Source organism: Liolophura sinensis, chromosome 8 (genome assembly GCF_032854445.1).
Source record: "Liolophura sinensis isolate JHLJ2023 chromosome 8, CUHK_Ljap_v2, whole genome shotgun sequence".
In the NCBI taxonomy this organism is placed as follows: domain Eukaryota; kingdom Metazoa; phylum Mollusca; class Polyplacophora; order Chitonida; family Chitonidae; genus Liolophura; species Liolophura sinensis.
The window spans coordinates 18,003,255-18,028,319 of NC_088302.1; the positions used below are offsets into that span (position 1 = coordinate 18,003,255).

A 25,065-nucleotide genomic window follows, 5' to 3' on the forward strand; every position below is an offset into this window, starting at 1 on the left:
TTCGGAAAGCATGGTTTGGATCTAAGACACGTGGGTTAGCCTGACTCTCAATGAGGCTTCTCCCAGTTTTGACAGATTCACAAACCCAGTCGCAAGGAAATGCGATCACAATCAGTATTCAGAATCTCAACACATATTCCTTCACAGTTGCATAGCGCCGTCTTTATTGATCGTTTAGACATAGCAAAATAAACAGCACCGAGAGTTGGTACTGTCTGTGCCATGACAGTACTGTAGTGCGTTTCGACTGGGACTTCACAGCTTGAGACTGCGAATAGGGTAAGGGGAGGTAATCGAAAAGTTCTGGAGAGTCCAGATCTGATGAATATGCATTAAGGAGCAATTTGTCAGATTTCTTTGAAGAAGATGTCATCATCTTGTGAATGGTCGCAGTATTTAACTGATATAATTGTTATAGCTATATTGTCGAATAAAGAAATATCACATTTGGAGGATTTCACACGTCTGGTACAGTCGGACACTTTTTTTTTTTTTAATGAACAACTGTGTGTAAACAGTTACAATGAAGTCCTTTTTTTTGTTGACAATAACAAATTCAAGCCCACAACAATTATTTTCATAATTACCCCCATTTAGGACTTAGACCTAGTAGTGCTTTTCCCTGTATTTAGATTTCATGCTGGGTTCTTCTATGGCCATATGTGTTTCCTTTGGACTCTGCCCGCTTTTCTCCCATCGTAATGCACGCAACAAATTTAGTTACTCGCTTATTTATGTATTTATTTTCAGTTTCCAATCATTAAGAAAGAGTTTGGGGCAATTTCTCACATAGATTTCTCACCTGTTGAACCATACGACTTTGCTGTGACAAACTCAACAAGGGTAAGTTTATCTGTCTTGTTGATTATTATACCTCATAGAGTGATTATTGGTTTCCATTGGTCAGTACATGGTCACATGACACTCCCCCAGACATGATGGGCATCATTCTGAAGCAAAGCATCATCACGCTCACTAGGTAATATCCCACGTTCACATGGCAATAACCTACAATCTTGTGCTATTATCCAGCAATCATGTGCGTTTATTCTAGTGCCATTGCCTCCCTTTGTGTGCTCTTTGACGTCTGCATGTTTCTAAAGTAAACACGACACTGGCTACCTTTGCTTTCAGTGTACAAATTTTGCGATTTAAAGTACCAACCAATGAAGTATTGTGGTCCACTGTTTTTTCGATTTAATAAAACATATAGTGTATGCTGAAGGACAAGATATCAGCATTCAACATTCGGCATTCAACTCATGTTCCACAGTAGTTGAACATCACTGCTCTAAAGCCTACCTCATATCCCATCCCTCATCATGCACTATATAACTTAGGTTTTCCGTACCTGAAAGTGAAACCTTTTTCGATCAGACAATAATCAAATGAATAAATAAATTTTGAAAGAGGATGAAAACTACAGATTGTGCTGTGGAAAAGACTGTCAAGGCACTTGCCATGTAACTGAATGATATTCTACTGTTGAATAAGTTGCATAGGAGATTTTTGGCAAAAATTTCATATTGGTTATATAATCAAATCAAATTTTCTGTATGTCCTGAGAAGAACTCGTACCTGTACTATTTGTATTTTTAAATGATTCTAAAGTTTGAAAAAATTATAATGCAACTCTCTTTATAAGGAACTTTATAACCGATTTTAAACAGTAAGAGTGAAACTGACAAGGCTGATATTTTGTGGTAGATAAGTATTTGGAATCATCTAAAGTAATATCAGATATTGAATTAGATTGGCAGATTGGCACTGATCAGTTTTTTTGCCACAACCCCGTGGTACAGCATCTTTAATACACAAACAATTCCAGAAAGGAAAGTTGAAACATGTAAAACTTTAAAGTTCACTACCAGCTGGTCAGCTACTAATATCTCACTGTAAGTTTATTAATTGATTAGCAGATACGTTAAAACACATGTTCAGCATGGAAGTAACACATGTACAGCTTGCAGGTGCAGTTAGTTGCTAATTTCTCATTACCAACTTTAACATGTAACTGTAAGGTATTGTCACTGTGCCAGGTGCTAAAGTGGGAATTTTTAATAAGGAAAGCAGGATAACATTATTTGTATGGGGGTGGAAAATGGCGCTATCATATTTGTGGGGTGTACGGAATGGCGCCATCATATTTGCAGGGGTGTGCAGAATGGCACCATTGTGTTTGAAGGGGTGTGCAGAATGGTGCCATCATATTTGTAGGGGTGTGCAGAATGGCACCATCATATTTGTGAGGGTGTGCAGAATGGCGCCATCATATTTGTGAGGGTGTGCAGAATGGTGTCATCATATTTGTAGGGATGTGCAGAATGGCGCCATCATATATGTAGGGGTGTGCAGAATGGCGCCATCATATTTGTTAGGGTGTGCAGAATGGCGCCATCATATTTGTGAGGGTGTGCAGAATGGCGCCATCATATATGTAGGGGTGTGCAGAATGGCACCATCGTGTTTGTAGGGGTGTGCAGAATGGTGCCATCATATTTGTAGGGGTGTGCAGAATGGCGCCATCATATTTGTGAGGGTGTGCAGAATGGCGCCATCATATATGTAGAGGTGTGCAGAATGGCGCCATCATATTTGTGAAGGTGTGCAGAATGGCGCCATCATATTTGTGAGGGTGTGCAGAATGGCGCCATCATATTTGTGAGGGTGTGCAGAATGGCGCCATCATAAATGTAGGGGTGTGCAGAATGGCACCATCGTGTTTGTAGGGGTGTGCAGAATGGTGCCATCATATTTGTAGGGGTGTGCAGAATGGCACCATTGTGTGTGTAGGGGTGTGCAGAATGGCGCCATCATATATGTAAGGGTGTACAGAATGGCACCATCGTGTTGTAGGGGTGTGCAGAATGGCACCATCATATTTGTGAGGGTGTGCAGAATGGCACCATCATATTTGTGAGGGTGTGCAGAATGGCGCCATCATATTTGTGAGGGTGTGCAGAATGGCGCCATCATATATGTAGGGGTGTGCAGAATGGCACCATCGTGTTTGTAGGGGTGTGCAGAATGGTGCCATCATATTTGTAGGGGTGTGCAGAATGGCACCATTGTGTGTGTAGGGGTGTGCAGAATGGCGCCATCATATATGTAAGGGTGTACAGAATGGCACCATCGTGTTGTAGGGGTGTGCAGAATGGCACCATCATATTTGTAGGGGTGTGCAGAATGGCACCATCATATTTGTAGGGGTGTGCAGGATGGCACCATTGTGTGTGTAGGGGTGTGCAGAATGGCGCCATCATATATGTAAGGGTGTACAGAATGGCACCATCGTGTTGTAGGGGTGTGCAGAATGGCACCATCATATTTGTGAGGGTGTGCAGAATGGCGCCATCATATTTGTGAGGGTGTGCAGAATGGCGCCATCATATTTGTGAGGGTGTGCAGAATGGCGCCATCATATATGTAGGGGTGTGCAGAATGGCACCATTGTGTTGTAGGGGTGTGCAGAATGGCGCCATCATATTTGTGAGGGTGTGCAGAATGGCGCCATCATATATGTAGGGGTGTGCAGAATGGCACCATTGTGTTTGTAGGGGTGTGCAGAATGGTGCCATCATATTTGTGAGGGTGTGCAGAATGGCACCATTGTGTGTGTAGGGGTGTGCAGAATGGCGCCATCATATGTGTAAGGGTGTACAGAATGGCACCATCGTGTTGTAGGGGTGTGCAGAATGACACCATCATATTTGTAGGGGTGTGCAGAATGGCACCATCATATTGTAGGAGTGTGCAGGATGGCACAATCATATTGGTAGTGGTGTACAGGATGGCACTCTGATGTCTGTAGGGGTGTAGAGACAGTGCTCAAAAATCCTTTTTTGTCAGATTTATGAACCATTTTGCAAGTAAATGGATAATAAATTTGGGGCAGCCATGGATTGCAACATGTGAAGCTTCACCAAGCTACATGTATCTTCCCTTGAAACTTTTTCCCACTAAAATATGATGTATATGTAATCGCCAGTGTCAGCAGCAGACGTGTAACAGCCGATTCGATTGTAATGCAACACAGCATGATGAAATCTTGAAGCGGCAGGTTAGTCAGACCTGCACAATGTTCAAATCTTTAGTGCCCTCCAGGGGATGCCCTGCTAATGTCACTGGTGAATTTTGCCTTCATTGAAATACTTTGGTAATACGGTAAACAAAACAAAGTGACCACATGGTTCAAGATATGCTCTATTTTTTCTAATTTTTAGGACAGATATAAGTAGTGCTGGAAGCAAAGGATTACATTTCTCTCCCAATTTTTTTGAAAAGTAAAAACATGAATGTGTTGGTCATTAGATGGACTAACCAAGTGGAATGAAGAACATAAATATTCCTATAACAGTTACATGAATATTGGGTAAAAAGAGCAGACCTGGTGTCCCAAAAATTGGAAGAATTAGGGCAGTGAGAATCGGGTCCACCTTTCAGTCTGCTCTAGCGTATTATTTATGAATTGTGTGAGCAAAGGCTCCAGTGAGTGATGTCCAAGAACTTGCGCCTCTTCTTCACCTTTATGTTTCCCAAGGCAAGTGTGAACAGCATTGGAAGGTAATGGCTGAAGGAGACTTGTCATCAAAATCTTTCTTTTTATTTACATTTCATCTGTACATTACTTTATTTACTCATAGCATTTCATTCTGTCGCTAATGAGGAGTTGAGCTGGTGCACAGTGTGGCAGCATGATGTCTGTACGGGTGTACAGTGTGGCAGCATGATGTCTGTACGTGTGCACAGTGTGGCAGCATGATGTCTGTACGGGTGTACAGTGTGGCAGCATGATGTCTGTACGGGTGTACAGTGTGGCAGCATGATGTCTGTACGGGTGTACAGTGTGGCAGCATGATGTCTGTACGGGTGTACAGTGTGGCAGCATGATGTTTGCAGGACTGTACAGTGTGGCACCATAATGCCTAAGGGATTGTTCAGTTTGGCAGCATAATGTCTGTCCGGCATCATAATGTATGTATGTATGCTTGAGGTTTAACGTCATGCTTAACAATTTTTCACTTGATGATGAGGATTTATGCCGTCAGTGCTGCAGCCATTGAGGTTTTATACTGATGACACCAGCCATGACACCAGCCATGACACCCCAGCCATTAGCATTATCCTGATACCCGGCCAACCAGTCATGCGAGGCAGCAGCAAGTACTACAAAATGTGGCACCATAACTTCTGCTGGACTGTGCAGTGTGGCACCATGGCGTGTGCAGGACTGTACAGTGTGGGGCCATAATTTCTGCTGGACTGTACAGTGTGGCACCATGGTGTGTGCAGAACTGTGCAGTGTGGGGCCATAATTTCTGCTGGACTGTACAGTGTGGCACCATGGTGTGTGCAGAACTGTACAGTGTGGGGCCTTAATTTCTGCTGGACTGTACAGTGTGGCACCATGGTGTGTGCAGAACTGTACAGTGCGGGGCCTTAATTTCTGCTGGACTGTACAGTGTGGCACCATGGTGTGTGCAGAACTGTGCAGTGTGGGGCCTTAATTTCTGCTGGACTGTACAGTGTGGCACCATGGTGTGTGCAGGACTGTACAGTGTGGCACCATGGTGTGTGCAGGGCTGTACAGTGTGGGGCCTTAATTTCTGCTGGACTGTACAGTGTGGCACCATGGCATGTGCAGGACTGTACAGTGTGGGGCCTTAATTTCTGCTGGACTGTACAGTGTGGCACCATGGCGTGTGCAGGACTGTACAGTGTGGGGCCATAATTTCTGCTGGACTGTACAGTGTGGCACCATGGCGTGTGCAGAACTGTACAGTGTGGGGCCTTAATTTCTGCTGGACTGTACAGTGTGGCACCATGGTGTGTGCAGAACTGTACAGTGTGGGGCCTTAATTTCTGCTGGACTGTACAGTGTGGCACCATGGTGTGTGCAGAACTGTACAGTGTGGGGCCTTAATTTCTGCTGGACTGTACAGTGTGGCACCATGGTGTGTGCAGAACTGTACAGTGTGGGGCCATAATTTCTGCTGGACTGTACAGTGTGGCACCATGGCGTGTGCAGAACTGTACAGTGTGGGGCCTTAATTTCTGCTGGACTGTACAGTGTGGCACCATGGTGTGTGCAGAACTGTACAGTGTGGGGCCTTAATTTCTGCTGGACTGTACAGTGTGGCACCATGGTGTGTGCAGAACTGTACAGTGTGGGGCCTTAATTTCTGCTGGACTGTACAGTGTGGCACCATGGTGTGTGCAGAACTGTACAGTGTGGGGCCTTAATTTCTGCTGGACTGTACAGTGTGGCACCATGGTGTGTGCAGAACTGTACAGTGTGGGGCCATAATTTCTGCTGGACTGTACAGTGTGGCACCATGGCGTGTGCAGAACTGTACAGTGTGGGGCCTTAATTTCTGCTGGACTGTACAGTGTGGCACCATGGTGTGTGCAGAACTGTACAGTGTGGGGCCTTAATTTCTGCTGGACTGTACAGTGTGGCACCATGGTGTGTGCAGAACTGTACAGTGTGGGGCCTTAATTTCTGCTGGACTGTACAGTGTGGCACCATGGTGTGTGCAGAACTGTACAGTGTGGGGCCTTAATTTCTGCTGGACTGTACAGTGTGGCACCATGGTGTGTGCAGAACTGTACAGTGTGGGGCCTTAATTTCTGCTGGACTGTACAGTGTGGCACCATGGTGTGTGCAGAACTGTGCAGTGTGGCTTCATAATATCTGGCCGACTGTACAGTGTGGCACCATGGTGTGTGCAGAACTGTACAGTGTGGGGCCTTAATTTCTGCTGGACTGTACAGTGTGGCACCATGGTGTGTGCAGAACTGTACAGTGTGGGGCCTTAATTTCTGCTGGACTGTACAGTGTGGCACCATGGTGTGTGCAGAACTGTACAGTGTGGGGCCTTAATTTCTGCTGGACTGTACAGTGTGGCACCATGGTGTGTGCAGAACTGTACAGTGTGGGGCCTTAATTTCTGCTGGACTGTACAGTGTGGCACCATGGTGTGTGCAGAACTGTGCAGTGTGGCTTCATAATATCTGGCCGACTGTACAGTGCAGCACCATGATGTTTGTAGGACTATAAAGTGTGGCACTACACTGTCTGCAAGACTGAACAGAAGAATATATCATTTATACAACGGCGGCCAGCATTATGGTGGGAGGAAACCGGGCAAAGCCCGGGAGAAACCCTAAACAGTTTGACACTATAATGATGATGGGTGTACAGGGTAAAAGTTCAATCTCTGTAGGTTTTACAATATCTCAATATGTAGAGTTTAATGGCATTTCAATATCTCAATATGTAGAGTTTAAAGGATGGCAGTTCATTGTCTGTATTGTTTATAGGATGGCACTCCAATGTCGGAAGAGTTTACAGGATGACTACTCTGTAACTGTGTAGAATGTCTACAGGATGTCTTGTTGCTCTAACCTCTCAGTGCTGTGCGCCAAACAAGGAAGCAGATTGTACCATTTTTAAAGGCCAGCATTATGGTGGTGAGTCCAGGGGGAAACCCACGACCATCCACAGGTTGCTGGCAGACCTTCCCATGTACGGCCAGAGAGGCAGCATAATGATGCTGGGTGTACAGGATATCAGTTCAGTCTCTGCAGGGCTTACAGGATAACAGTTTCGTCTCTGTAGAGCATACAGGATGTTGGTTCAGTCTTTGTATGGTTTACAGGATGTTGGTTCGGTGTCTGTAAGGTTTACAGGATGTTGTTTCAGTGTCTGTGGGGTTCACAGGATGGCAATTCAGTGTCTGTAGGGTTTATAGGATGGCACTCATATGTCTGTAGGGTTTACTGGATGGCACTCTGTAGAGCTGTACAAGCTGGATGGCTTGTAAATGTCTACAGGATGGCTTGTCAGTGTCTACAGGATTGCTTGTCAATATCTAAAGGATGGCTTTTCAGTGTCTACAGGATAGCCTGTCAGTGTGTACAGGATGGCTTGTTAATGTCTACAGGATGGCTTGTCAATGTCTACAGGATGGCTCATCAGTGTCTACAGGATAGCCTGTCAGTGTGTACAGGATGGCTTGTTAGTGTTTACAGGATGGCTTGTCAGTGTCTACAGGATGGCTTGTCAGTGTCTACAGGATGGCCTGTCAATGTCTGCAGGATGGCTTGTCAGTGTCATGTCAGTGTCTACAGGATGGCTTGTCCGTGTGTACAGGATGGCCTGTCAGTGTCTGCAGGATGGCTTGTCAGTGTCTACAGGATGGCTTGTCAGTGTCTACAGGATGGCTTGTCGGTGTCTACAGGATGGCTTGTCGGTGTCTACAGGATGGCTTGTCCGTGTGTACAGGATGGCCTGTCAGTGTCTTACTGGATGGCGTGTCAGTGTCTACAGGATAGCCCGTCAATGTCTACATGATGGCTTGTCAGTGTCTACAGGATGGCCTGTCAGTGTCTACAGGATGGCTTGTCAGTATCTACAGGATGGCTGGTTAGTGTCTACAGGATGGCTGGTTAGTGTCTACAGGATGGTTTGTCAGTGTCTACAGGATGTATTGTCAGTGTCTACAGGATGGCTTGTCAGTGTCTACAGGATGGCTTGTCAGTGTCTACAGGATGGCTTGTCGGTGTCTACAGGATGGCTTGTCGGTGTCTACAAGATAGCTTGTCAGTGTGTACAGGATGGCCTGTCAGTGTCTTACTGGATGGCTTGTCAGTGTCTACAGGATGGCCTGTCAGTGTCTACATGATGGCTTGTCAGTGTCTACAGGATGGTTTGTCAGTGTCTACAGGATGTATTGTCAGTGTCTACAGGATGGTTTGTCAGTGTCTATAGGATGGTTTGTCAGTATCTACAGGATGGTTTGTCAGTGTCTACAGGATGTATTGTCAGTGTCTACAGGATGGCTTGTCAGTGTCTACAGGATGGTTTGTCAGTGTCTACATGATGGCTTGTCAGTGTCTACAGGATGGTTTGTCAGTGTCTACAGGATGTATTGTCAGTGTCTACACGATGGCTTGTCAGTGTCTACAGGATGGTTTGTCAGTGTCTACAGGATGTATTGTCAGTGTCTACACGATGGCTTGTCAATATCTACAGGATAGCCTGTCAGTGTCTACAGGATGGCTTGTCAGTGTCTACAGGATGGCTTGTTAATTCCAAGCCATCCTGTAGATGTTACTTAAAGGATACATGAAAAGGAACTATAAATGAAAGATTATGTTTCTATGCCACATGAAGAAAATTATGCCCTGGAATTTCATTTGGGGGTATTTTTATACCTGGTAATTACCCCTCTATAATATGCATATTTTCCGTCAACTGTCAGATTTTTGGAGAAATTACGTCATCGTTGATCTTGCACGGAACTCGAACACCCCCGAAGTGCCTCGAGACCGGTGAACCGTATCGCTAGAGTGTTGGCAAGGTGATATGCTTTGTCCCCCGTCCGCACATCCGCCCCCATTCGTCTGTTCCCCACATCCCCGCTGATTAATTTCTGGACTGACTGCTGGGCCCTTAAGAAAACTGTACTTTGAAGCCATTTTTAAACCCCGAAGTGAAAGTTGAAAAATTTGTTTGTACTGTTATATGTTATTACACATGATAATCTACACATTAAGAAATAAAACCAAAAAATAAAGCGCTTCATGTATCCTTTAAATACCTTGTTACTTACATACATGGCGCTCTATTATCTGTAAGGGGTGTGCAGAATAGCACTTCAGTATCTGTAGGATGTACAGAATAGCACTTCATTATGTGTAGGATGTACGGAATAGCACTTCAGTATCTGTAGGATGTACAGAATAGCACTTCAGTATCTGTAGGATGTACAGAATAGCACTTTAGTAGGATGTACAGAATAGCACTTCAGTATATGTAGGATGTACAGAATAGCACTTCAGTATCTGTAGGATGTACAGAATAGTACTTCATTATGTGTAGGATGTACAGAATAGCACTTCAGTATCTGTAGGATGTACAGAATAGCACTTCAGTATCTGTAGGATGTACAGAATAGCACTTCAGTAAGATGTACAGAATAGCACTTCAGTAGATGTAGGATGTACAGAATAGCACTTCAGTAGGATGTACAGAATAGCACTTCAGTATATGTAGGATGTACAGAATAGCACTTCAGTATCTGTAGGATGTACAGAATAGTACTTCAGTATATGTAGGATGTACAGAATAGCACTTCAGTATCTGTAGGATGTACAGAATAGTACTTCAGTAGATGTAGGATGTACAGAATAGCACTTCAGTAGATGTAGGATGTACAGAATAGCACTTCAGTATCTGTAGGATGTACAGAATAATACTTCAGTAGATGTAGGATGTACAGAATAGCACTTCAGTAGATGTAGGATGTACAGAATAGCACTTCAGTGTCTGTAGGATGTACAGAATAGCACTTCAGTATATGTAGGGTGTACAGAATAGCAATTCAGTAGATGTAGGATGTACAGAATAGCACTTCAGTATCTGTAGGATGTACAGAATAGCACTTCAGTATCTGTAGGATGTACAAAATGGCACAATCATGCCTAGGGGTTTGCCTGTGTGCATTCTAATGTCTCTATGGCTCTAATAGGATGGCTCTGTTATACCTGGGGATTTACAGGAATCCTATTCTATAACCAGCTCCATAACCTAGTGGTCAGTGTGCTAGAGCAGCACAATGAAGCTTCTCACCAATGCGGTCACTCTGAGTTAATGTCCAGCCCATGTTTTCTTCCTCTCGGGTGGCGAGTGGGAATGTATGCCAGGAACATGCGAGTGGTCGTGGGTTTCCCCTGGGCTCTGCCCTGTTTTCTTCCACCTTATGGCCGAAGTTCTGTAAGTGGAATTATTGTTGAGTATGACGTAAAACTCCAATCAAATAAATAAATAAATATAAACAGTTCATCAAGACCAGGTGAACTAGGTTACAGTTGAAAACAAAAAGCGTTTTTCACGAATGGTTTTCAGCTTCTGCTTCAGTACAGAGCGGTGTTGTAACAGACGATAAACAATACAATGATGCTGATAGACTAAGATACCCAATCTATGTTTTGATATTATGGATAGTTAAGTAGCCAGGTAAAGAACATAAATGTATATTTGTCTGGCGTCTTTAAGTCTAGATTAAATGAGATTGTCTTTTCCTTTAATTTTTATTTCTGAAATTGGGTGATGTCGTTTTAATACTTGTAGTGAGACAACCGCTGATGCTGGCGGGAAATAGTTCCAAACCCATGAAAAGAGCATATCTTAGGTACAATATGGTGCAAATTACAAACATCTAGTTCTCATATTTTTATATTTAAAGGTTATTGAAATTACATAACTTCAAAACACTGAATATATATTTTTTCACTTTATCTCAAAAAGTTACAAACGTAGACAAAAAGAAGAAAAGCAGATTTGGTATCACCAGCCCAAAATCAACAGAGTATGTTAAATTCATATCAGAACTTTTTAAGGCATCATATATTTGACTGTTGGCATATTTTAATGTCTTCTTCAAACTTCATGTAACTAGTATCGATCACTCTGCATTCATATGAAATTTGCATGTCTGTCCAGGGTTCAAGGGTTCATTTGTGTTGTTTATGATGTTTAAAGGCTTTGTTCTAAATCCAACATGACCACAAAACTAAGTGGTCCTGAAGAATAACTTCAAAACCATAAAGATAACATCTGCAGGAATTTTGCTGCCAAATTTCAAATAGCTGCAATTTGCAGTTTTTTTTGAAAACAACAAAAAGCACAGAAATGAAGTTTTTAATAATCCAAGAGAAACAATAGGCTTACAGCTTTCTACTGTGACAATTTCAAAATGATTGACCATGAACATATACCTTAATTAAACCAAAATTTCGAGCACAGAAGAGGCAAAAAAATATTGCAAAATAGTCTTTTTGATGCTGAAACTTACATTTTCCCTGTAGAGTATCATTTAACTGTCAGACTAACCTTAAAACACCAAGCAGAAAGAAATGAGCAAGTTTGTCATGGACGAAATTTATGGTCATTTAGGGTACTTAGGTCATTTACATGTTGGTGTAATGTGGGAAGCCACATCTATGACATTAAGACTTTAAGCCTTAAAGATTTACATTTGTTGATGTAATGTGGGAAGCCACATTTATGACATTAAGGCTTTAAGCCTTAAAGATTTACAATTGTTGATGTAATGTGGGAAGCCACATTTATGACATTAAGGCTTTAAACCTTTAATAAAGGCAGTGTTTTGGAAAGATTTACCATTGTTGATGAATTGTACTAGGATAATGAAGTGCTTTGAAGACATTTCATTACATTATACAATGTATGCTTGTTAATGAAAATTGATTTTTTAGGATATTACTAAATGGTAAAAAGAAGGTGTTTGTCCCTATAAAGCCGAGTGTGTGGACATTATGTAGAGACTAGTGTGTTGGTCAAAAGAAGGTGTTTGTCCCTATAAAGCCGAGTGTGTGGACATTATGTAGAGACTAGTGTGTTGGTCAAAAGAAGGTGTTCGTCCCTATAAAGCCGAGTGTGTGGACATTATGTAGAGACTAGTGTGTTGGTCAAAAGAAGGTGTTTGTCCCTATAAAGCCGAGTGTGTGGACATTATGTAGAGACTAGTGTGTTGGTCAAAAGAAGGTGTTTGTCCCTATAAAGCCGAGTGTGTGGACATTATGTAGAGACTAGTGTGTTGGTCAAAAGAACAACCCAACAACTTTGCTCTGCATAAAAGCATGTATGAAGAAAAAAAGAAAAGTCGGAAGAATGAGTTGAATTAGCAGAGAGACTACTTGTATTCTTTGGTTCTGGGTTTCCTGTCAGAGTAGGTATGAAATCAGGGTGTCTGGGAGGCAGTATAATGGTAGGTCTTCGTTTAGTTTGGAACAGAGCGGAGGAGATAAGAAGATGAACTGGTGATAGATAATGGCAGGCGATATTTCCAGCGAGATGCTTCTGGTATTCGGGACATTATTGGAGTAAGTCTCAGCCATCATGGTGAAGAATTTACGTGCACATTTGTTGTTTCTATCAGAACATTTTTTGGGCCCGCATATTGTTTGCTCGCCTTAATGCAGTCTCATCAAGCAGAATCTGTCAAAGTAGGAATTCTCCTCATAGATAAACCCAGGCTCCGATTACAGATTTGTACCATGCCAGTTTTACAAGGAGTGTGCTGGGGTAGAAATAAATGACACATGGTGTCTAGCATTTTGAGATGTATAGTGCCTAGAGAATGAAGATGATTCTTATCCCTAATTCATTGCTTGAAGTATGATTGAGCTATAAATTTTAATAAGCCATTCACTTTATAACGTATCTGATAATTAGTTTTTTTGTATCTTCATCTGTTCCCTAAAGTTGGAAGTGTAAAGTTTTGTAAGTATAAATACTGTGTATTTCACCCCTAAATTTTATTAATCTGTTATTTTGTTGGCACCTTTTTTCATTGGTACAAAGTCGACAAATTTTTAACTCCTTGTTATGAAGTAAAGTGCGACATTAAGAGTGTGGTAGGAAAGTGGTTTTGTTGTTGTCAAGGTAAGTTTGTTTGTTAAGGTCAGCTATCCAGTCAACTTAGGCTGCAGTTGAAACTGAATCACTTATGGATGAGCTTCAGGGTTTCTCCTTACACTTGTTATAAGTGGAGGAAACCAGAGTGCTTGGGATAAACCATTGATCTTTGGCAATTTACTGATGAGTTTTTCTACATGTGACATGGAGATATATGCACCATATTGGTGAAAAGAGGTCTTCAATGGACTCAATTAGACTACTTTATAATTTATTAGATGCAAATAATTGCATGTAATTATTGACTTAACTGTTATAAATATCTTATGCTAGCAAAGGATAGAAATACCTTTATGGCATTGTCAGTAAATGTTTTATTCACACACCTGATTTGAGTTTAATAAACACTGTATTAAAACAAATATTTTACTTTTATACAGACCGGCTTTTAGGGTTTTGGGTGAATAAAAAGAAAACAAAAAGACAATACAGCACACTTTCTGATAACAAGACACAGTATATGTACATCAATATATTAAATTGAAAAGTTAAGTATGACTTTAAACAAGATTCGATTAAAAGTATACGCATCAACATCGTAATATTTATTTGTATGAATATTCTTGCTAACATTACATTCAACTTTTGGGATTCCACCATTTCAAATCTAACCTGCACATCGTGCTGCCAAATCTTGAGTCAGAAATCAAGCAGCCCTTCAAGAGCATTGAATGTCAGCACTGTTGACCACTCAGCCAACATACATGAATTAAAAAAAGTTACCAACTTCCCCAAAATACTAGCGGTTTAAAAAAAGTTACCAACTTCCCCAAAATACCAGCTGATTAAAAAAAGTTACCAACTTCCCCAAAATACTAGCTGTAATTCAGCTAATGTTTTAACATTTTTCAGGTGACACATTTTGACTAATTCTGATTGATTCATCCACCTGACAGGCCACTGAGAGTATTAAAAACTCAAACTTGGGCATCAGAACTATAATTTTAAGGCTGTTATGGGCTTCTGAAAGTGCATTTTTACTTTCAAACCTTAAGGTGGAAAACTGTAATTATAGCCAAAAAACAAACAGTAAATGAGAGATAACTTACCAAGCAAGAAAATAATTATGCAACTTTCAGCCACATGAACGTGTTACATTTGAAGTAAAAAATTCAACCACACAGAAATTAACCTATGTGATCTGGTGGTAGATATTGTTTCAAATAATTTTTGATACTTGAATATGAGAAGACCATGTAACATTGCACATGTAAATATTGTGGATGTTTCAGATTTAAATCGAATGAAAACGTATCAGAAAATATCAATAATAGTGGATATGTTGAAATAATGGCAAAATGTAACACTTAGTAAAGTTGTAAATTTATTTATTGTTTTTTTTTTCTTCATGTACTTATTAGGTGCATTTACTTATTTTCACAACATTTGACAGAGAAACGAAAATATAACATGTTTAATATTTTTTAATGTTAAAGAACTGTTTCAGTATTATACATCTTCATGACTTAACTCCTTGTTAAGTCCACCCAATTAAGATCTATGTTCTCTCTGGGTTTTAGAGCTTGGTCAAGAAACAGTGGGTTTGTTCTGCCCTGAGACCTTCTAACTGAGGGTAGAGGGTTGGCCGGGCATTGGGGGGAGTGATCTGTATGTTTAGAAGTGATCCCATTCCGGCCCTTATACCATCAGCTGCTGAAATTCATCCAAAACCATCATTTCCAAATTGACACTGACACAAGGCGTTAAATGCAAGTTTGTCATTACTCAGGGCCGAATGTTACCCCCTTGATTTTGAAAGCATGTTATGACATCCGAAAAGTGTCTCACATGAAACCCCAGAGAATTTTAAGAGTTATGGCGATTTGACAGTGAACTGACATTCAACATACAGCCCTGGAAAGCATTTTTTATGAAAAAATAATAGTAGTAAGGAGGTTGGTTTAACAAAGGTATTTAGCATTAAGAATGGCGGTGCTGCCATGCACATAGTTCTATGTTTTCTTGTCTGGTCTTCTTTCCATGTGGAATGTTCTAATCTATCAATGTTAACATAATACAAGCCATTTGCTGCTCTAGAGGCTGTTGCCATTAACAACGAGAGCTCTTGTTTGTTTAAGGGAAGAAAGTCCATTGAAGTAATTTGTAGCCTATCTATAACTATCATTATTGTGCCAGATAAGCATTTCATGGCTCTGAGGAAAAAAATGAAATGATGTGGAAAATCAAGCCTAAATGTACATTTTTAAAGGAAATTTATAGTTCTGAGTCTGTAGGATTGTTGATTTTATGGCATCTTTTGAATGTGCATTTTGCCATGTTGTGTTGGTAGGACAGGAATGCTGCCTGGCTGGCAAACCACGCAGATAGTTAGTGTCAGCTATGCAGTTTGTTATTTTTGTTTTATCTCAGAAATGAAGCTTTCAATCACGAAGTGACTAACAAATATACCCCTCTCTCTCTCTATTAAGACTGAGTTCCACACCTTGGAGGGCAGCATGAAAAAATCTGTTTTCTTGTCTGTCTGTCCATCTGTCCACCCCCTCCCCCAAGTTTTTCTCTGCTGTCTGCCTTTGCAGCCCTCACAGATAATAAAAACAGAATCATTTTTAAGAAAACATTTGTCCACCCACTAATAAACAAACAATGCTTAATGCCATTTGCAGCTGATCAGTTTCCACTTCATTCCAAGGGATGCTGGTGAACTTTTTTTCCATACATAACACACTGTACAAATAAGCTTTCTCGTAAGAGAGTTTGGAATTGAATGGGAAGAAAGAAGATAACCAAGATTCCAATATTAACATTCTCTGTGTCAGTCAGTTAGTCGAATGGAAGATGTCATGTCAGAATTTTAATAAATATCCAAGCCCATCAGCAGTTTGGTTAGTTTTGCTTATATAAACCAAAAGGTGAAAAAAATTGCATGGTTATTAATATTTTATCAGTTAATGTTGCTTATTTTTCGTAACTATATGGGAGTTTTTTTGGTCTTAAAAAGGTGTTTTAAGGTCTTTTTGGAAAGTAGAACGATATCCTACTAGAAAAATGTAATTTTCTGGACAGCAAAAGTAATATTTTGTGACATTTTGGTGGACAAGTTTAGATCATTTACAGTCATATTTTAAATCTTAAAAAATTAACAGTGAGATATTAATTGCCACATGTTTGCATACTGTTCGTTTTTGTATTGTTTATGGTGGCTACACGGTCACTACATGCTGGCTCCCTCACTCAGACCCTGACCAGCAAGGTGTCAGGCTTACTAGTTTACCTTAATGCCTCAGCCTCTTCACATGTGACAGTGAGCAGTTTTCAGTGCAATTTATGCACATTGTTACTTTGATTTTGGAGACAGTCAGCACAGAATAATGTCCTCAGAATATGCTTGAATAAACACCTTGCAAACGTGTGAAAAGGTTGGAAGAATTATGGTAGCTGCAGCTTTAAGTCAGACAGCTAGGGACCTATAGTATATACAAGTGGTTTACCCCAGACCGTGTTTCTTCCATACATTAACCTGAACCCAGGATTAAACACTAATCAAATAAATTTACACATATTCTGGTTAACTGTTATATCACATATAACACTGTATGTCATGTTTATTGTTTGAGACAGTGATGATCACAGTTTAGTGAGTCAGATCAGCTGCTCCGGGAGTAGACACTTCAGTTGATATAATGTGTACCTGAATAGGTACTCAGATTCTTTTACCTTTTTACCTAACGATGTGACTAAAATTTTTAATCATTCAGAGAGAACTGTGGGGTGTGGAGAAATAATCTGCACAGTTTTAGGAAGCTTGCATCTGTAATGACACAAGCAAATCATTTTGGTCCCATTTTCGTAATAAGTGTATTCATAAGATTCACTTAAAAAAACGGCTTTAGTGGTTGAAAAGGTAGGAGATTTACAGTATACCAATTCCTTTGTTTGCATCCAGTGTATGCTTTCTCCTGTAAGGATATGATTTCATGTCAGCCTTCAGATCCATTGCCTCCAACTCTATTTGTGGCAAAACTTATCCAAAAATCTAAGCTGAGGACTGTGTTCTTGTTTTATGTGGTCAGCGGTAATGTCACAGAGAAATGTTATGAAATGAAGAAAATGATTACTACATCTCTACTTCTTCACCCACATTTATCAAACACCTGAAAGGTAAAGAAAACATAAAAATGAAGTATATGTCAGATGAGAGACCACTAAACACTGTCCAGGAAAGTGTTTAGTTGAATTTTTTCAACCGGGTACAGAACATCTGGATCCTAACCATCACTCCTACACCCATTGTGGTTGGATGGTCCGTGCATCATGCATTTACTATACACCGACCCTGGCAGGGCACTGATCAAACACGCCATCACCCGTGTGCCTACCATCGGCGTAGAGTCGGTGCAGGGTTTGCCCACAGTCCGCTGACAGTCTGTAAATGGTGACGCCATGATCAGGGTATCATTTTACAACATTCATTCGCTCACTGTAGTTTGATGTAATGACATCAGACATATGTGCAGTTTAGGCCTTGTATTTTTTGCGTGACTTTATCTGTAAATTTTTAGAAGTTTATTACTGATTTTGAACATAACACGTGTGCAGACATGGCTGATATTTTGTGAAAGGTAATAATTTGGGCTATTCTGAAGTAACAGCCAAAATTGGATTGGAATTGTGCTGATAGATTTCTTTTTACCGGTGCCAAAAATCTCTGGTTTTGATTTTTACTTTCTTTGGTGTTTTTTCATTATTTATGTATGGATAGGTAGCGGAATATTCTCAAAATATGTAGTACATGTTAGAGCTTCATTTTATGCAAGATTAAGGATGCATCTATATATATAAGCATCGGGCCTACATCGCATGTCTTCACGCGTATATAAAAGGTACATGGGATTTTGCTCATCTTGTAATAAACACGTCTTTGGGCTTAAAAACTAATAAACGATAGGATCGACAATTGCGAAATTGGGGATACAATTTAGGAACTCGAGATTAAAGGGAAATATACTAACATGCTTATGCTTATACATGTCAGCGATTTGAATTTTATAAATTGAAGACCTTGTGTGATATACTGATATGACTCAGTACATATACATTTTCAATAAAGGCTTTCTTAAGCGTACATGTATATAAGCACGTAGGCTGACAGACATCACACAGTAAAGTCAAATATTCATGTGTAATTTTGAATGCAACATGAAACTGAGACTGTTTCCGCCACGGTTGTATATAGCTGTCATGCACTGTGCAAGTCATGCAATTGGAACAATGTGTCATTTTGTGTGAAATTCATGTGTAAGTAAATATGCTGTGAGCATGTCTTCAAAACATGATGTAAATTTTGATTTACGGTCGGTATTTAGCATTAAAACATTTGATGATCATGGGCTGACGATCCGCTAATGGCCTGACAAGGGTCGCCCAAGGGCCCGCGTACGATGGCCGGAGGATCGGTCACGGTACACATATGAAGGTGCCTGGTCATTGTATCGTACCCTGACCAGTGGCCGAGCGTCAGTGTATCCTCTGGAACATCCTCCGGAATATCCTCCTCCACAGTAGGCATAGGATTGATGGTTAGAATCCGGCTGTACTGTAAGATGGTTTTAAAACATCAGAAACCTACAGTGGTCTGTAAGGATCAAGAGGGTATCAGTGACATCAAATCCATATCTGTTGCTTCAAAAAGTTTGTTTCAAGGTTCCCGTTGGTGAATGCATTCATAGAACTACATGTATAAGCACATACATTTTGAATAATGAAATCTTGCAGTCTGTGCGTGTTATGTGGTAAAAAGCTTATGTAACGTCACTGGTTCAAATATGGTCAGAAAAGGTGAACGTAGAATCCAAAGTTTCAGTTGCATTTTACTGGAGTGAAAAAATCCTAATATAGTATAATTTTTGTGGACAGTGTTTTGACACAGTTCATTTATACTGTCAAATATATTTAACATTAGTGATTTCTTTGCCTTCAAGACTTCAGAAGTTCAAACACAGCTACAATTAAGTTTGTTTTGCTCTGGGAAGTTTAAAAATTTGTTCACTGATTTTTTTAACTGCAGAACAATGTACTAACCATAATTTGAGCTCTTTCGTGTTCTGACTTTTTAAGCATTTATAAATTATGACCTAAGTCTCAAGTTGCTTTGTGTTATACCTTAGGTTATGTAATACTAAAATGGTTGCCAAAATACCAAGTGAAAAAAAAGAAAATGAAATTTTAGGAATATGTTTAAAATGTAGGATAAACTCTTGAGTTGTAGACATGAAGTCTGTCTTGATGAATGTATACATGTTTTGTACTTAAAGGCATTTTGTTAGCTTGTGATAGAAGCAAGGAACTGGCAAATGTTTTGCTTGATTTAGTGCTGAACATGCAAAATTTACATCATGTTTGGTGTAGACCGCATGGTGTAATATTTAATAGTTTTTTGAACACTTTTGTACAGTTATATATAATGTATTTCAGTGATGGTAATAGCAGAACTTTCTGATTGGAACTGTGCGAAAGTTTTTATATTTACTTGCCACATCCATTTACAGCTCGTTAGTAAGAAGGATGAAGCTAGACACACCTTGGGAGCAATTCCTGCAGAGCTTTAATATTGCCAGTAAATGCTATCTAAGATGTGTCATCTCTGATGATTTAACCATGTCATCATCAAGGCATTAAGCATTCTCCCAGTGTAAATCTAGCTCTGTGTGCAATAACACTGTGAAAAGTGAGTTGTTTGTGTAGATCCTAGTAACCCAACAGAACTGCTGTTCTCATATCACTTTGTTAATAAGCCTTTGTTAGCTTGGAGTAGAAACTCTGAATAACTACTGCTCTCATACCACTTTGTTCATTAGGCTTTGTCAGCTAGGAATATGAACCTTACAGAACTGCTGCTGTCATACCACTTTGTTCATTAGACTTTGTCAGCTAGGAATAGGAGACTTACAGAACTGCTGCTGTCATACCACTTTGTTCATTAGGCTTTGTCATCTAGGAATAGGAGACTTACAGAACTGCTGCTCTCATACCACTTTGTTCATTAGGCTTTGTCAGCTAGGAATAGGAACCTTACAGAACTGTTGCTCTCATACCACTTTGTTCATTAAGCTTTGTCAGCTAGGAATAGGAGACTTACAGAACTGCTGCTGTCATACCACTTTGTTCATTAGGCTTTGTCATCTAGGAATAGGAGACTTACAGAACTGCTGCTGTCATACCACTTTGTTCATTAGGCTTTGTCAGCTAGGAATAGGAACCTTACAGAACTGCTGCTGTCATACCACTTTGTTCATTAAGCTTTGTCATCTAGGAATAGGAACGTTACAGAACTTTTGCTATCATACCACTTTGTTCATTAGGCTTTGTCATCTAGGGATAGGAACCTTACAGAACTGCTGCTGTCATACCACTTCGTTCATTAGGCTTTGTCATCTAGGAATAGAAACGTTACAGAACTTTTGCTATCATACCACTTTGTTCATTAAGCTTTGTCATCTAGGAATAGGAACGTTACAGAACTGCTGCTGTCATACCACTTTGTTCATTAGGCTTTGTCAGCTAGGAATAGGAACCTTACAGAACTGTTGCTGTCATACCACTTTGTTCATTAGGCTTTGTCAGCTAGGAATAGGAGACTTACAGAACTGCTGCTGTCATACCACTTTGTTCATTAGGCTTTGTCATCTAGGAATAGGAGACTTACAGAACTGCTGCTGTCATACCACTTTGTTCATTAGGCTTTGTCATCTAGGAATAGGAACCTTACAGAACTGCTGCTGTCATACCACTTTGTTCATTAAGCTTTGTCATCTAGGAATAAGAACCTTACAGAACTGCTGCTGTCATACCACTTTGTTCATTAGGCTTTGTCATCTAGGAATAGGAACCTTACAGAACTGCTGCTGTCATACCATTTTGTTCATTAGGCTTTGTCAGCTAGGAATAGGAGACTTACAGAACTGCTGCTGTCATACCACTTTGTTCATTAAACTTTGTCATCTAGGAATAGGAACCTTACAGAACTGTTGCTGTCATACCACTTTGTTCATTAAGCTTTGTCATCTAAGAATAGGAACCTTACAGAACTGCTGCTGTCATACCACTTTGTTCATTAAGCTTTGTCATCTAGGAATATGAACCTTACAGAACTGTTGCTGTCATACCACTTTGTTCATTAGGCTTTGTCATCTAGGAATAGGAACCTTACAGAACTGTTGCTCTCATACCACTTTGTTCATTAGGCTTTGTCAGCTAGGAATAGGAGACTTACAGAACTGCTGCTGTCATACCACTTTGTTCATTAAGCTTTGTCAGCTAGGAATAGGAGACTTACAGAACTGCTGCTGTCAAACACTTTGTTCATTAAGCTTTGTCAGCTAGGAATAGGAACCGTACAGAACTGTGCTCTCATTCCACTTTGTTCATTAGGCTTTGTCAGCTAGGAATAGGAGACTTACAGAACTGCTGCTGTCAAACACTTTGTTCATTAGGCTTTGTCAGCTAGGAATAGGAACCTTACAGAACTGTCCTCTCATTCCACTTTGTTCATTAAGCTTTGTCATCTAAGAATAGGAACCTTACAGAACTGCTGCTGTCATACCACTTTGTTCATTAAGCTTTGTCATCTAGGAATATGAACCTTACAGAACTGTTGCTGTCATACCACTTTGTTCATTAGGCTTTGTCATCTAGGAATAGGAACCTTACAGAACTGTTGCTCTCATACCACTTTGTTCATTAGGCTTTGTCAGCTAGGAATAGGAGACTTACAGAACTGCTGCTGTCAAACACTTTGTTCATTAAGCTTTGTCAGCTAGGAATAGGAACCGTACAGAACTGTGCTCTCATTCCACTTTGTTCATTAGGCTTTGTCAGCTAGGAATAGGAGACTTACAGAACTGCTGCTGTCAAACACTTTGTTCATTAGGCTTTGTCAGCTAGGAATAGGAACCTTACAGAACTGTCCTCTCATTCCACTTTGTTCAGTAGGCTTTGTCAGCTAGGAATAGGAGACTTACAGAACTGCTGCTGTCATACCACTTGGAGCTTGGAGTTTGCAAGATGTTTATTTGTTAGCTTGGAGTAGGAATCCTACAGAACTGCTGCTGTCATACCACTTTGTTCATTGGGCTTTTTTTGTCCTGGAGTAGGAATATTATAGAACTTTTGCTCTCACACCAAACTGTTCATTGGGCTTTGTTGTCTTGGAGTAGGAATCTTACAGAACCTTTGCTGCCATACCACTTTGTTCAATGGGCTTTGTTGTCTTTGAGTGTGAATCTTACAGAACTTCTGCTCTCTTTACCACTTTGTTCATTGGGCTTTATTGTCTTGGAGTAGGAATCTTACGGAACTTTTGCTCTCATACCACTTTGTTCATTGGACTTTATTGTCTTGGAGTAGGAATCTTACAGAACTTCTGCTCTTATACCACTTTGTTCATTGGGCTTTGTTGTCTTTGAGTGTGAATCTTACAGAACTTCTGCTCTCTTTACCACTTTGTTCATTGGGCTTTATTGTCTTGGAGTAGGAATCTTACAGAACTTTTGCTCTCATACCACTTTGTTCATTGGGCTTTGTCTTGGAGTGTGAATCTTACAGAGCTTCTGCTCTCTTGACCACTTTGTTCAATGGGCTTTGTTGTTTTGGAGTAGGAATCTTAAAGAACTTCTGCTCTCATACCACTTTCTTCATTGGGCTTTATTGTCTTGGAGTAGGAATCTTACAGAACTTCTGCTGTCATGCCACTTTGTTTAAGGGGCTTTGTTGTTTTGGAGTAGGAATCTTAAAGAACTTCTGCTCTCTTTACCACTTTGTTCATTGGGCTTTATTGTCTTGGAGTAGGAATTTTACATAACTTCTGCTGTCATGCCACTTTGTTCATTAGGCTTTGTTGTCTTGGAGTAGGAATCTTACAGAACTACTACTCTCATACCACTTTGACTATTAGACTTTGCTAGTCTGGAGTAGAAACAGTACAGAACTGGTCTAGTCAGTTTGTTAATCATATGATCTGTATATAAGAACCTTCCAGACTTACTCTGTGGTTACATGTATCGGAGGAAGGACTGACAAAGACATGATTGTCCTGATAAACTTTACATTATCTTTGTTGTCTATAATGTTTTCATATGTTGTGAAGTAGAATATAAATATTTGATTTTTGACAATAGGGTTACAGTAGGTAGCCGTTGAGGACATTGCCCAGTTCTGTTCGTGTTTTCCTTCTTCTACACCAAGGCTCAAAAGCTGCTGTTGTATCAGTGAGGGGTTTTGGTGTCAGAATCACACATCTGCTTGAGTGTTCATTGGGTGGTTCTAGTGCAGCTCCAATGGCAGTACATGTGGCAAATCATCTAGCAATCCGGGAATAAATTTGTAGTTACAGATTTGTGTTTTTTTTGCAGGAGAGCTTTTTTCGCTTCAGAACTATTAACAGTCTGGTGTTCTACTTAATATATGCAGTTGTTACTGTAAATTGCTCATGCAGACATCATTTAAAACAGACACGATTGTTTACGAACTGTTTTCATGTCCTTTTTTCAAAGTAAAAAAAAGCCAAAATATGAAATAAGATTCATCACACAGACATCTGAAAACTATGGGTAAACGTACTTTGAATACGTAATATTTGAACACTACAGTGGACTTTATGAGCCATACTGACAGCATCTAGGAACTCTGTCACATCACCTTTTTTTCTGATGTTTATCAGAGGGAGGGAGTTTTTGGGAACATTTTTTGAGTAATATTTTCTCAGGGGAAAAAATAGTTATTCCAACATTCAGTTTCGTGATTAGAGTTGGTAAAACTTCCTGTATGGTCCATAAAACCAACCGTAGAATCCAGACGTTTGAACACCTTTTATATTAACGCCTTTCACAAAAATCTAAAAAAGTAAATGAATGTGTGTTTATGTATCATTTCAAGTGGTCCTTTAGTGATGCCTACTTCAATTTTTAGAGGTCTTTTCCTTGAACCTTTTGGGATTCTTGCTTTATGACTAGGTTGTGTGATTTTATTTATTTGATTGGTGTTTTACGCCGTACTCAAGAATATTTCACTTATACGACGGTAGCCAGCATTATGGTGGGTGGAAACCGGGCACAGCCCGGGAAAAACCCACGACCATCTGCAGGCTGCTGGCAGACCTTCCCACATACAGCCGGAGAGGGAGCCAGCATGACCTGGACTTGAACTCACAGCGACTGCATTGGAGAGATACTCCTGGGTCATTACGCTGCGCTAGTGCGCTAACCAACTTATCCCCGGAGGCCCACTAGGTTGTGTGAAACCTTTGTGTGTACGCAATGTGGGCTGCTTTGATATGCACCTGTCCGTGAGTGTGTGTGTTTGGGTGTTTGCCTGTGACGATATCTCAGAAACTAATTAAGACTAATCGAAATTGGTTAACACTTTCTTACCACTGTCAACATTGCGTGGTTAATTTTTGAAGAACATTGCTTTATAGCCCCCCTGTTGAAAAGATATTGCATGTATTGTGATTCTTCAACCATTTTGCATGGTTGCAAGTTGTTTATTCAGGCATATTCTTAAGGCATTTTTCTGTGTAGACTGATAAAATTATACTTTTGGCG

General features: G+C 40.3%; 1 protein-coding gene across 1 annotated transcript in view; it reads left to right on the forward strand.

Annotated features, from left to right (window-relative positions):
* The window catches only part of LOC135472248 (U3 small nucleolar RNA-associated protein 15 homolog), a 65,987-nt gene that overhangs the window by 202 nt on the left and 40,720 nt on the right, over positions 1-25,065 (forward strand). Inside the window, exon 2 of the mRNA XM_064751657.1 lies at positions 751-843. Within this exon, the coding sequence (XP_064607727.1) occupies positions 751-843 (93 nt within the window). The remainder of the gene's footprint in view (positions 1-750; positions 844-25,065) is intronic.